The sequence below is a fragment of the Microtus pennsylvanicus genome, chromosome 10, assembly GCF_037038515.1.
Source record: "Microtus pennsylvanicus isolate mMicPen1 chromosome 10, mMicPen1.hap1, whole genome shotgun sequence".
Lineage (NCBI taxonomy): Eukaryota > Metazoa > Chordata > Mammalia > Rodentia > Cricetidae > Microtus > Microtus pennsylvanicus.
In genome coordinates, this window is record NC_134588.1 from 41,588,777 (window position 1) to 41,602,141 (window position 13,365).

General features: G+C 34.6%; 1 protein-coding gene across 1 annotated transcript; it reads right to left on the reverse strand.

Moving 5' to 3' along the window:
* Positions 1-7,657: 7,657 nt before the first annotated feature.
* LOC142858652 (calmodulin) lies at positions 7,658-8,266 on the reverse strand. The gene has a single exon (XM_075988185.1). It carries the CDS (start codon positions 8,206-8,208, stop codon positions 7,759-7,761), a length of 450 nt encoding a protein of 149 aa, XP_075844300.1. The 5' UTR covers positions 8,209-8,266; the 3' UTR covers positions 7,658-7,758.
* Between the last annotated feature and the right edge of the window lie 5,099 nt (positions 8,267-13,365).

Genomic DNA, 13,365 nt, shown 5'->3' on the forward strand with positions numbered 1-13,365 from the left:
GTTATTTGCTGCTCTCATTGATTTGCATCATGATATAGTATACAGTATATGTATACTACCCAAAATAATACCCACAAATGAGTCTCCCACAGTAAAACACAATTTCCTAAAATGTTAGGCACTTGGTCTCAGTCTTAAAATGACGATTATATATAAATTAAAGATAAAATTTAACATAAAACATTAGTGTTTCTCATCTTAGAATACAGAGTGTTTATAACTCCAACAATTTCAAATGTCAGAAAAAAATGTAAAACAATAAAGCTATGTGTGCGAAAGACCCAAAGCATAAATGTTCATATCAACAATAACAATTTCAATATCTCAAAGAAAAACCTTTTACTTGTGGATGCAGGAAGACCTGTTTAAGGATATGACTGACTCACAACTTTTTTTAAAAAAATACTTGCCCATAGAAAATTGCATAATAAAATTTCATTTCTTCTCGTTTTTTTTTCTACTCTAAATCTAACCTACCAAGCAAGATATGCACATTTGTTATTATTACAGATATATTATAGTTATATCATAACAGTTAAATAAAATTAGACATAAATTTAAATGAAAGGAATGTGTGGTATCTAGGAGGCTTTGAATATAGGAAAGGGATAAGGAAATGATACAGTTATATTATTATCTCAAAAATTAAAAGAAATTATAAAGATCATCTGACACTTGTATTCTGTCTCTGTCTATAATGAATATTATCAGGAATTCAAAGGTAAGAAAGCTTAAACTTTTGTCCAGTATTATCTTTGGTATTACAACTCTTTCCTATTTAATCACCCTATCATGGTTTAATTTATATTTTCAAGATCCAAAATACAATGTTAGGGTAAATGGTCCACCTTTACTTATAGGTACATTTTTATGTTTATTGAAATAAAGCTTAGTTAATTCTAAAAAAAAATTGTTTACAAGGTTGGACAGGCTTTATGACTTTAAAACAACATTTAGATTAGTTTAGCTAGGGACAAATGTTACATATTAATGATTAAGATTTTATGTGTTGATAGAAACAATACAATCTTCTATGCACAGAAATTTCAAAGCCCATGAGCTTGACTAATTTAATAATAAAATATAATTCTTTTCATACTTTAATGCAGTAGTCAAAAGATACACACAGAAAAAAAGGAATTCAAATAAGGAGATAAACAAAATGTGGAATACCTCACAATACATGCATTATTCCTATTTATAAAGAATGCCTGCAAATTTTAAACTCAGAATCATCAGTCTTTAAGATATCTTTTTGTCAAAAGTTGTGTCTATTTTTATTATACTTGAAGGATTTTGGGGAATTTTGAAAGTAAAAAAAAAAACAGATGTAAGGAAAAGTAAACTTTTGTGTATTGGAAGTTGAAGTTTTCTATTTTGTTTGAAAATTTTAGTTTATTAAACCTGACACCTGGGGATGAAAGGGCAGTAAAAAGTTTGCATAGTGTAGTATTTCTTTGATGTTAGTGTTTCCTTTTGGGGAAGCAAGCTTTTCTGTATTTTGCTTGTAAATTCTCCCTTGACAACCTGAGAAAACAAAGCATCATATTCTTTAAAAGCCACTTAGAAGATTTTCAGAAATCATTTCCTCATTTTAGGTTATTTACTTTGTAAATAGCTATAAAACACCGAAGGGTGAATTAAATTTTAACAAAATTATTGAAACAGAATTTACATAATATAAAATTCAACAATTGCTAACAAATAATTCCAGTAACGCCTACTACCATGTCTATATTTTAGTTGTCTATTAATTCCTAACAATATTTGGCATAATTTTAGAGTTAGTACCTCTCCCATATTTACTCCTAAGAAACCAATAAATTGCTGCTTTCACAGACTTCATTTATGGATATCCATCACAATACAAAATCATTATCATTTTCTTATCCTAATGCTTTTCAAAAATTTACAATATTTAACTTGGGTTAATATTTTTGTTACTGGCAGTACTTGGGTTAATATATGCCACACATTATTTATTCATCTGTAAAGTAACAGCTAATTTGATTCTGCTTGCTCCCTTGTAAATAATGAAGTTCTAGACAACAAAATACATGATTCATTGACATATATACATACATACATATATACTTCATATATATACATTCTTCACATAGGCTAAGGCGTAAGTCAAAAACAATCCCACACAAGTTTAGAATTATGATTAATAGAATGTTTATTTATTTAAAGGGGAAAAAGCTTACAGATCACCATCACAGATAACAGACAACAGCCCTCTGCGCAATCAGGAAGGGAGTCTAGTCGCTGGAAGCAGAGCAAGAAGTAAGGGAGAGCGAGAAGGGAAGTGGTCGCTTTTTTAAAGGGAGAGAGACCATGCCCCAATGGGCTGTTATCTCAGTGGCTATTGGCTGGAGGAACGGAAGGACCTCCCGCCACATATGTCTTCATATGTCTTTCGTTTGGTTTAGCCTTTGGCTTTTAATTTTGCTCTCACATTTTTGTATAACATCTCTATTTCATTCTATATACTTATATAAAATGTTTTGCTGTTTGTCTACAAAGTTGTACAAATATTTTTTTTATATTTTTTCTAATGGGTGTAAAGTGATATCCAGTGGGTTTAGTTTAAAATTCAAAGGATCTTATAAGTATTAAGTGATTAATACATTTAATTATTTAATTTAATATAATATTAATACATTTAATAAAGATTATTTAATACATTTTCATTAATAAAATATTCACAGATTTTTGCCCATATTTTAATTTTTGTATCTTTTTAGAGTTTCATTTTAACCAGGCAGTGGTGGTGTATGGAACTCCAGCACTCAGGAGGCAGAGGCAGGTAGAGCTCTGTGTGTTCAAAACCAGACTGTGAACCTTGGATAGAGTTTTGGGTTTGGGGAATTTTATTGTCACATGTACTTTTAGTAATGGTTTGTTTTCTTCTAACCCCTTTGCTTTAAATTTCAGAAAATATTTTTAACTCAGAACAACTTTCTCACTTAGAGAAAGGTTTCTAATTTCTCCTAATATGATTTTGTTTATTATAAGCAGGAAAAAATAAAGAACTGTTTTATGAAATACTTTCTGTAATTGCTTTCATCCAAATTGCAGTTCCAGTGAGATCTTTCCCTGTGGAAAGCATTATCATTGTATATTTCCCTGTTTTTTTGTATTGTGTTTTGTTTTGTTTTAGATGTCTTTAGGAATATGATATTTTCAATAATTCCAAATTGTTCATCACCATGTTTGGAGAAACCATGAAGAATGGGGACTTAAATTTCCTGTTTTACTATTGTTGATTTTTGTTGTTTTTTCCATAGTCTTTTTTAACACATATAACTTTGTAAGTTTCCTTGTAAGTTTCTCATTCCAGTGGTTGAAAATCTGGGTAGACTGAAAACCTTGTACAATTTGATTTTCATCAACCTGAATAAAGACTCTGAAAGAAACTGATGCCATAAAATTTATTTCCAACATAATAAAGCTTAGCATAATCTGAAAAAAATAATAGTTTTTTGGTGTAATACAATCCTTGGTACATAAGGAAATTTAATTGCATCAAAACTCAATTTATGGTACATGTCAATTCATGCAGGAAATTGGGTTCAATAGATAGACTACACCACCTACGCTAGCTTAAGAGTTAGGGAAGGGTTTGGCCTAGTTTTGGTCAAACAATAATTTAGAAGTCATTTGGACTATAAAGCAATATCTTGTCCTGGTTGTGGGAGATCATCGAGAAATCCCTGACTTTAGAGGTCCTTTAGATAAATAAACACCTCCAGTCCTGGTTGAAGGAGCTTCATATAACCTGGCCCAACAGATAATGTAGATCAATGACTATTAATCATGTCCAATTAACAGATTTCTAGATGGAAAAACAGTTTTGTTTTGATTCTATTTTTTGTTATTTGAGTTGTTTTATTTTGTACATCTTTTCCATTGGAAAGATAATCCTATGTGTTTAACATTGCTAGTTTCTATGGAGACCCACGGGTGTAAGAACTTTTATGCAATATTTCCAATACTTTGGCTCTTACAGTCTCTCTGCCCCCTTTTTAAAATGTTCTCTGCATCTTAGGTGCAGGAGTTTTGTTGAAGATGGTTTGGCTGGGTCTGGGTACCACATGATCATTTTTTATCTGCACATTTGATCAGCTACAATTTTCTCTAATGGTCTTTATATGTTTCAATGAGAAGTTCCTGTTTTGAGGGAAGACAGCTATACTTATCTGTGGGTAAAGAATAAATATTTAAGAAATAGTTAGGAATTACTCTGGTTTTGCCAAGGGACAGACAGAGGGTCTCCTACAAGATCCATGACTTCACTAGCTAGGGGTAATTGGCTAGATTTCTAGTACCATACATAATTTTCTTCCTGCTGATTGATTTTAGATTCATCATCTCGAGTACTATGGTTACTACCAAGTTACTTACCAGAGTTGAATGAACCTTTAGAGGTACTGTTCCATGGTGAGAGTTGTAGTTCATAGGCATTTTAGCTGTGTTGGACTGTTGGTTGTTTCCCTCACTTGGAAACTTGACTGGATTTTCTAACATCATAATGTTAGTTCTCTAGAAGGAGCTTTCAAGTCAGACCTAGATTCAGTGTCAAATGTGGACAAGGTCTTCAACAATATTGGCTTATCTTCCCTATCTATTATGTAACCAAGTACAATAACTATAACCTATAAGTTTGCTTAGTCTTGGACTCCCATGATCAATGCCTTTTAAGAGGTCTACTCATACCTATGATACTCTGTAATTCTTGAAGTTATAGGATGCATTGCCAGCCATGGTGGGAAAAGTTCATTTAAATATGAATTATATATAAACACCTAGTCATATGCATTTTATGTAAATTCAGGTAAACAGATAACAGTATGCTTTTTATGATTTTTTCAAATCAAGTTATTGTTACTTTACATTCCTCCCTCTCTAACCTTTTGTTTTTATCTCTTTTATCTCTCCCAATTATTTCCTAATTTCCCCGTTCCTCACCTAAAATTTCTTTTATCCTGATATCTCCCTCTCTGCGTTAGCTCCACATCATCCTGTAGTCACATTTTACTGTCTTTGCACCTGCTACTCCAGATTATTCTTAAACGTAAATATTGCATTTTATTGCTATGCATCATTGTTCTTCAAACTGTTTTAATAACTCATTATTTTATTTGTAAGTTTCTAACAGTGATATAGAGAAGATGTGATCATCTTCTCTGATAACAGCAAGAATTTTTACTATTTTACATGAATTTTCTTCTATTTTTCTAGTCTTTTGAATGTTCAATGAAAGAAGTATTTGAATACCTTTTTCCTCTGCCCTCTTCTGTATGTTATAAGAGAAGTTCTTTGATGCTAAAGTTTTCCTGATGGTGTGCTTTTAAGTGTTTTCTACTGAATCACACAGCTCAGAGGGACTGTTCTGGCTATTACTTTTATCTTGGTTTGGAACATTATGGCATCAAAATATCAAGGAGTTGGCCTGGCTTAAGTGTCTTAAGAGGTATGTGTCATAGAAATTTCAAGTTGGAGCCCATGGTTCCTGTGGCACTGTGTGTCTTTTATTTCCTGAGAAACTGCGGCACTCCCTTCAGCACTGAAAGTATTCAGACCACCTATGTATATCTGCATTCCCTAGAAGTGAGTAGAACATATAGACTCTTGACAGGACAATTAGTCTTAGACAATAATCTTGAGTAACCCGTATAGCTTGCTAATGCCATTGTATCCTGGCAACTACCATTGAACTGAATCTAATAACTACCATTATTGTGTTTCTGATAAGGGTATAAAAAGTCTAATTGCTTGCAATAAATTGTCAGAGCCTAAGTCTTGCTTGATTCCTCCAACCTGATCTGGTCAAAATTCATTTCTCATTACTTATATCAGGTAAACTTGACCCAGTAACAAAACACTGGTATTTTCAGTAACTTACATGTGTACCCTGGTTCTGTACATTGAAATATTGTATTGTTTCTGTGTGTAGTTTTATTTTTAATTTAATTTATTCTATATATTTTTTATTTTATTTATTTTTTTTATTGAGAAAAGGAAGAAAAAGAAAGTTTCCACCTCCTCCCAGCCTCCCATTTCCCTCCCCCTCCTCCCACCTTTCTCCCCCTCCTCCCACCCTTCTCCCCCTCCTCCTACTCATCTCCTCCTCCCTCTCCAGTCCAAAGAGCAGTCAGGGTTCCCTGGCCTGTGGTAAGTCCTAGGCCCTCCCCACTCTGTCCATATCTAGGAAGGTGAACATCCAAACTGGCTAGGCTCCCACAAAGCCAGCACATTAAGTAGGATCAAAACCCCGTGCCATTGTCCTTGGCTTCTCATCAGCCCATTGTTCGCCATGTTCAGAGAGTCCAGTTTTAACCCATGCTTTTTTAGTCACAGTCCAGCTTGCCTTGGTGAGCTCCCAGTAGATCAGCTCCACTGTCTCAGTGGATGGGTGCACCCCTCGTGGTCCCGACTTCTTTGCTCATGTTCTCCCTCCTTCTGCTCCATTTTTAAAAAAAGAAAACAAACTATTGTGTTTTCATTTTACTTATCAATCCCAGTTGCCATTCCTTCCCCCTTTCCTATATCCTCTACCTATGCCCCCAAACAACCCCACACCCACTCCTCAGAAAGGATAAAGTACCTTGATTTGGGGAAGGTCCAAGGCCCTCCCTACTATATGTAGGTGGTCAAGGTATCTATGTAAAGAAAATAGGTTCCCAAAAAGTCAGTACAAGCAGTAGGAATAAATCCTGGTGCCACTACCATTGGCCCCGTAGTCTGCCCCAGCCATACAACTATCACCCATATTCAGAGGGTCTAGTTTGGACCTATGCTGGTTCCTTCCCTGCCCAATTGGGATTGGTGAGCTCTCATTAGCTCAGGTAAACTGTCAGTGTTTGTCCCCTTCTTGACTTTATCCATATTCTCACTCCTCCCACTCCTCAACTGGACTTGGGGAGTTCAGACCAATGCTCTTCTGCAGGTCTCTGCCTCTGTTTCCATCAGTTGCTGGATGAAGTTTCTATGGTGACATTTAAGATATTCATCAATCTGACCACACGGCAAGGCCAGTTTTTATTAATTCTTTCTATGTGCAGAGTCTTATGATCTATTGTCTGTGAATCTTAGGTTGAAGTTTAAGGCAATTACGTGACAGACTGCCTGCTCTAAGACAGAGTCTTTCAATTGACTTGTGGACTCTTACTACAGACCTCAAAACAGCTAAAATGCTCATAAAACCAAACTCATAGAGAAAGTATACTGGTTCTAATATCAGAAGATTCTCATTTTCTGCTGAGGGTAGAATCCAGGACATAATCATGGTAGGCAAACACTCAAGGCACTGAATTATATCCCCAGTCACATAGAAGGATTTGGAGATAAATTGTTCTAAGCTTTCATTGGCAAGATAATAATAAACAAAATTTTCAGTGAAACTTTTCATAATACAGAATACATACCTAATTACTTACACAGGCTCAGTACCTTTTGTATTCCAAATCAGATTTTGGTTTTGGAAATTATGTCTCTGACACATTGTTTTATATAACTGATAGAATAGATAGTGACAGGAAGAGAAGTTTAATCTTAATAATTAGAAACACTGTTGGCTACATGTTAGGAAATTTCAGATGATAACAAGTTCAATGAGAAGGGAAAATTTTTATGACATAAAAAACCTATATACTTTTGACAGTAGGGGGAAACCTTTTACAGATAAGTTACAAACAAAGAAAAGGCAAATAAACAATTTTATACAAGAAATTTAACACATTCTGTACAATGTCTTCACTTTGCTGTCATTATTTGTACAAACTCTTCATAGTTTACCTGCCCGTCACCATCAATATCTGCTTCCCTGATCATTTCATCAACCTCTTCATCTGTCAGCTTCTCTCCAAGGTTTGTCATCACGTGACGAAGCTCTGCTGCACTGATATAGCCATTGCCATCCTTATCAAACACGCGGAATGCTTCTCTAATTTCCTCTTCACTGTCTGTATCTTTCATTTTTCTTGCCATCATTGTCAAAAATTCAGGGAAGTCAATTGTGCCATTACCATCTGCATCTACTTCATTAATCATGTCCTGTAGCTCTGCTTCTGTGGGGTTCTGCCCAAGAGACCTCATCACAGTCCCCAGCTCCTTTGTTGTTATAGTCCCATCACCGTCCTTGTCAAATAGTGAAAAGGCTTCTTTGAATTCTGCAATCTGCTCTTCAGTCAGTTGGTCAGCCATGCTGCAAGGGCTACGGGTTTCCGAGACGCGACCACACAACCACTCAGCTCGCTCGCTGTAAAAGGTTTCCCCCTACTGTCAAAAAATATGCATGTATAGTAATTAGGATTTCATTCCTCCATGTTTTCTTCCCTTATCTTCTGTCATTGTCCTTAAACCTTATTTTAGAAAATTGATCAAGTAACATGTTGCATGTGGCTTACTCTGGATATATCCAAGCCCTTCTGCACATCTAAACTTAGATGGAGTTGGTCAAATGAGGGAACATCTGGGTTATGCCTTTTTAAAGTAGTTTTTAGGAACTGTCAGCATGTTATTGTTGAAGTGTGGAGTTGTAACTCTGCGTGGACTGTGGACAGTCAACCATATGTTCTTCAAAGTTGCACTATTGCAAAACGGGTGTTTTATCCAGGTACTCATACACTATTTTTTTGTACTGCTGGTATTGTACCAGAAACATTTTCTTTTATTGTTACTTGCTTTTTAAACTTTGTTTAGCCACTTAAAAATCTGCTTATGGCACAATTTGCCTCAAATCCATTCCAAGTTGTATATTTGTTTTCCAATAAAAAAAATGACAATTTACCCAAAAAAAAACTATATACAACAGTTAAAAAATATTATGTCTAACAAATTCTCAGAAATTAGTCTTTCTGATATTCACATGTTTGTATATTACAGAACCCTTAGGCATAATTTCTTCATCTTTTCCTACTTATATGGTATTATATGCTTTTCTTTACAATAAGACCTCAGAAGAAAAAGAAAACCATGTGTTTGTTTTCTGGTGGGGATGTGCACCTTAAACACCATTTGGGAGGGATCTTGAGCATCTCTGAGAGATAGTTCAATATTTGGTGGGTTTTCTGAGAGGCAACAGGGTTTGGAGATATATGGGGGAGGGGGCTTGGGATGGACCTTCCACTTGAATGTTCCAGACACTTTGGATATATGGATACCAGGGGCTGGAGTGAAGCCTCCACCCAAACAATGACCAAAAACAATTTGGGAAGGAAAAGATTTATTTGGAACTGAGGGAAGGCAATGTAAAAATTCAAGATCAGAGAATTGGAGACAGGATAATCATGATGCAGAGGCCTGAAAGTATGCTGCTTATTGGCTTGCTCTTTATATTTTACTGAGCCATCTTACTTATTAACCCAAGAGCACTGGTACAGGAAAGGCCCCATCCAATGAGCTGAGGTCTCTCTCACCATAAGAAAATGCCCAATAGTCTTGTGATGTTCCTCCCTTATAACTGTGTCATTTTGGCACAAATTTAACCAGCACACTACTGCTGTGCAACTTGGGAAGATTATATAGGTATACACAAAAGGTAAAGTAAATTAGTTTAGTATTTATGTATACCTATCATATTGATAAGAATTACACAACTTTACATAGGATGAGTTGTTATGCATATACTGGTGATACAGTTTCTCAACTATTTTATGTGGAATATGTAAAGAAACAGTATCTAAAATATAAAATAACAGTATGGATAAAGAGATTAAAAGTGTGGTAATGTTCTTCTATCATGTCATTTTGTCAGTATGATTTTTTTCTGGAGATTATGTTATCTATTTCCATAAATTTATTGTGTTTAATAAAAGGAGTAAAGCTCAATTTAAAGTCTATTTATTTGTATATAATCTTCCCTTAGTATCATTATAAATTCTGAGACTCCTAATTTCTTCATTCAAAACATTTAATTAGTATTATTAAATCACTATGGGGAAATTACATGTGTTTGAGTAGGGTGTGTTTGAAGGTGCAGACATGGTTGGTCAATGTATGCTTGTGTTTTCAGATACAGGTGTATGTGTGTGTATGTTTTTGTATGTCTGTTGGTATGTTGTGTGTATATGTTTGTTGGTGCAGGTATATGTATTTATGTGGTGTGTGTCAGTGCAGATGTGTGTGTAGGCCATAGTTTGGAGTGATATGACTATTTCTGTCTTACTTTTATTGGGGGGGGGGGCATGATCTCTCAGTGAATCTGAAGCCATCATTTCTTCACTGATCCTATCTCTCATTCCCCAGACCTGGGCTTAAAGGAAAATATAGACCACCCTGCCCTTCATAAGATTTTAATAAAGTTGAAATCAATTTCTCATGATCAAGAATAAAATTATTTAATAAATGATTTATCTCCCTAGACCCTTGAATATCCTTTAATGAACACATTCTAAAGGAAATGAATGGAAATGTTGTCCAAACAAAATAATAAAAACATGATGCACAATATATTAACATATGAATTTCTTTAATTCGAATTAAAGTTTGAATGAATATTGTGTAAATGTTGTTATTATGACCCAATGATTTCCTAAATATCTTTGGGAAAATCTCATTCTTTCTAAGATTTATATATAAGGCTAATATCATGAAAGATTGAAAGTTATCCTTGTAGTTAATCCAGCTATGAGGATGTGAAACTCCTTAGGATTGTTTACCTGGTCTTTGGGCTCATGAAATAAAGAAATTTTGGCAAATACCAGTTGTTCAGCAGGAGATTGTGAATAAAGTTGCTGCTTAATGGTAAGAGTAAACAGAAACATCCTCTTAGCATGTAATTCTAGAGAAATCAGATAAAAGGGAGGTGGGGGAAAGACTTCCAATTACGGGAAAACTAGCTATGATCTAAAATGAGGTACAGCTTCTACATTCCCATTTGAAAATTACCATACTTGTAAGCCTTTTTTCTTTGGCCTTTTATTCCAGGACCTTGGGGAGGAAGAGAGAAACTATTTATTTTCATCCATTTGCAGTTGACAATTTATTTTAAAGACCATTTCAGGGAAGATGATTGTAATTCTAATTAATGGCTTGTCAGGAAAGCATTTGCTTCAGCAGATCTGTTGTCATCATGGACTGCCAGATGTAAAACTGGCATATTGGTATGCATGCCAGCCTTTGGATCACTGCTACATTTGTTTTTCTCTGCTTTATCTCCAGCAAGTGTATAATTTTAAAAGTCCTCTACTATATCTTAGCATTCACTTAATATGAAAATATATAATTGCAGCAGATTTAAAATATCAAAAACCCAGAAAATAAGTATTGATATTTAAAGATAATTACAATCTATTCCAAGTCTGATTTAAAAGGCCAGAGTTTTTAGAGGTGATGATCAACAGCTTCCCTAGTAATACTTTTAATTAAAGGATTATAATTTATCTCACATAGGCTCATTTTTATGCCACTGATAGGTGATGGAATGATTGCCTCTTATCTTCCAAGAGGTTAATTTACTGTTTCTGCCATTTATGGTAAATTTTGAATCAATGTACCACTGAAAAATATGTTTTTGGCCTTTTCCCTTTCATGCTAAACATTGTAAACACTGAGCAGAACATATAAACATTTGGGTATCTCTCAAATACACCCTTCCTTCTGTTTTCTGTCTCCAAACCCTCTTTTATGATCCTCCTTGATCTCTTTTCAAATTATAGATGTTTGGTGTTGTTTTATTTTGGTGTTTTTTTTATAGGTTGAGTACATATTTATTGTCAAAGTACTCACATTTCTGGAATAGTTCACAAATTTGAGAAGGAACATGAGTATAAATTTCCTTGCGGACCTTTTACATTTTAAAGGTTTCTCCCTCTTCTTTGATGTTGTTTCCTTCCTACTTTCTTAACCACTCTACTTTAACACCTCTATTTTTTTTCTAATTCTCTCATCTCCTCCTTCAATCTATTTATCAGTTTGATAGTGATGGTATAAGGAGCCTCACAATTGTCATTCAAATGTTCAGGTGAACCCTGAGACAACCACTTCAGTGTGTGTGTATGTGTGTGTGAGAGAGAGAAAGAGAGAGAGAGAGAGAGAGAGAGAGAGAGAGAGAGAGAGAGAGAAAGTTATAAATATAAATGGGTTTCTATTTCTATGCACATCTTATTCTTTGATGAATGGCCAACAATCCTCAGCTGTACAGACTTAATTAGGGCCATATGTTATCATATGTATTACAGTTTCTTATGTTGTAACAACAGAGTATTAAGTGTAGTGATAGAAGAACTGATTCTTTTGCCAGGTTTTTGTCTTGAACCTCATCCAAGAATGAGGTGGACAAAGAGTGAAGGATGACAAAAATTAGAAGACTTTTATTTACTGCACTAGATTTACAATCCAAAGACAATGTAAGGAGTCTTTCACTTTGCTACAAGTCACTTGCAAATAATGGTACAAAGATTTATTATTAATCATAAGAGTTTGGCCTTTAGTTGAGGATCATTTTTAACTAGCTCATAGAACTTAAATTAACCCATATTTTTATTAATCTATGATGTGGGATTTCCCCGCTGTATGCCGTGACTACTATTGGTTAATAAAGAAACTGCTTTGAGCCTATAACAGAGCAGTGCAGAATAAAACTAGGCAGGGGAAAACTAAACTGAATGCTGGGAGAAAGGAGGCGGAGTCAGAGAGAAGCCATGGAACCACCTGAGAGAGAAACATTGGAACCTTGCCAGTAGGCCATGAACCTTGTGGTAAAATATAAACTAATGGAAATGGGTTAAATTAATATGCAAGAATTACCCAATAAGAAGCTAGATCTAATGGGTCAAGCAGTAATTTAATTAATACAGTTTCTGTGTGGTTACTTCAGGAGTCTGGGCAGCCGGAAAACAAACTAGCAGCCTCTTACTACAAATCTACATTCTACCACATGGCTTTTACATTTGTCCCATTTTGTGTATCAGGCTAATGTGTCTATAGTACATATTAATTCATCTCCTATTTCTTCTCTCCATGCCTGGAAATCCTGCCTATACCTCTTGCACAGCTACTAGCTCTTTGTCTTCTTATTAACCCAATCACAGCAATATATCTTTTAGACAGTGCACAAATATGTCACAACAACATGAAAGTTTGGCTTCTCTGTGACAGTGAAATTCCAATCAAATGGAATTTCAAACATTATAACTCATCTACCTTGGCAAGCGTCAGTAAGCCAATTGAGACAGGTTAGCAGCAGGCATTAGAAACCAAACCTGTCACTGAAATTAGGGTGCAATTTAAATTTTCTTCAAAAGTAAATAAATTAAAATATTTAATCCCACTGACTATTATCTATATGTGTCTTAAATTGTATGTTCATGTCATGTACATATTTAAATAATTAAGAAAATTAACATCTAAGAACAGCAA

Bases quoted from the DNA above. Each gene is read 5' to 3' on its own strand.
- LOC142858652 (XM_075988185.1), bottom strand. From the start codon at position 8,208: ATGGCTGACCAACTGACTGAAGAGCAGATTGCAGAATTCAAAGAAGCC.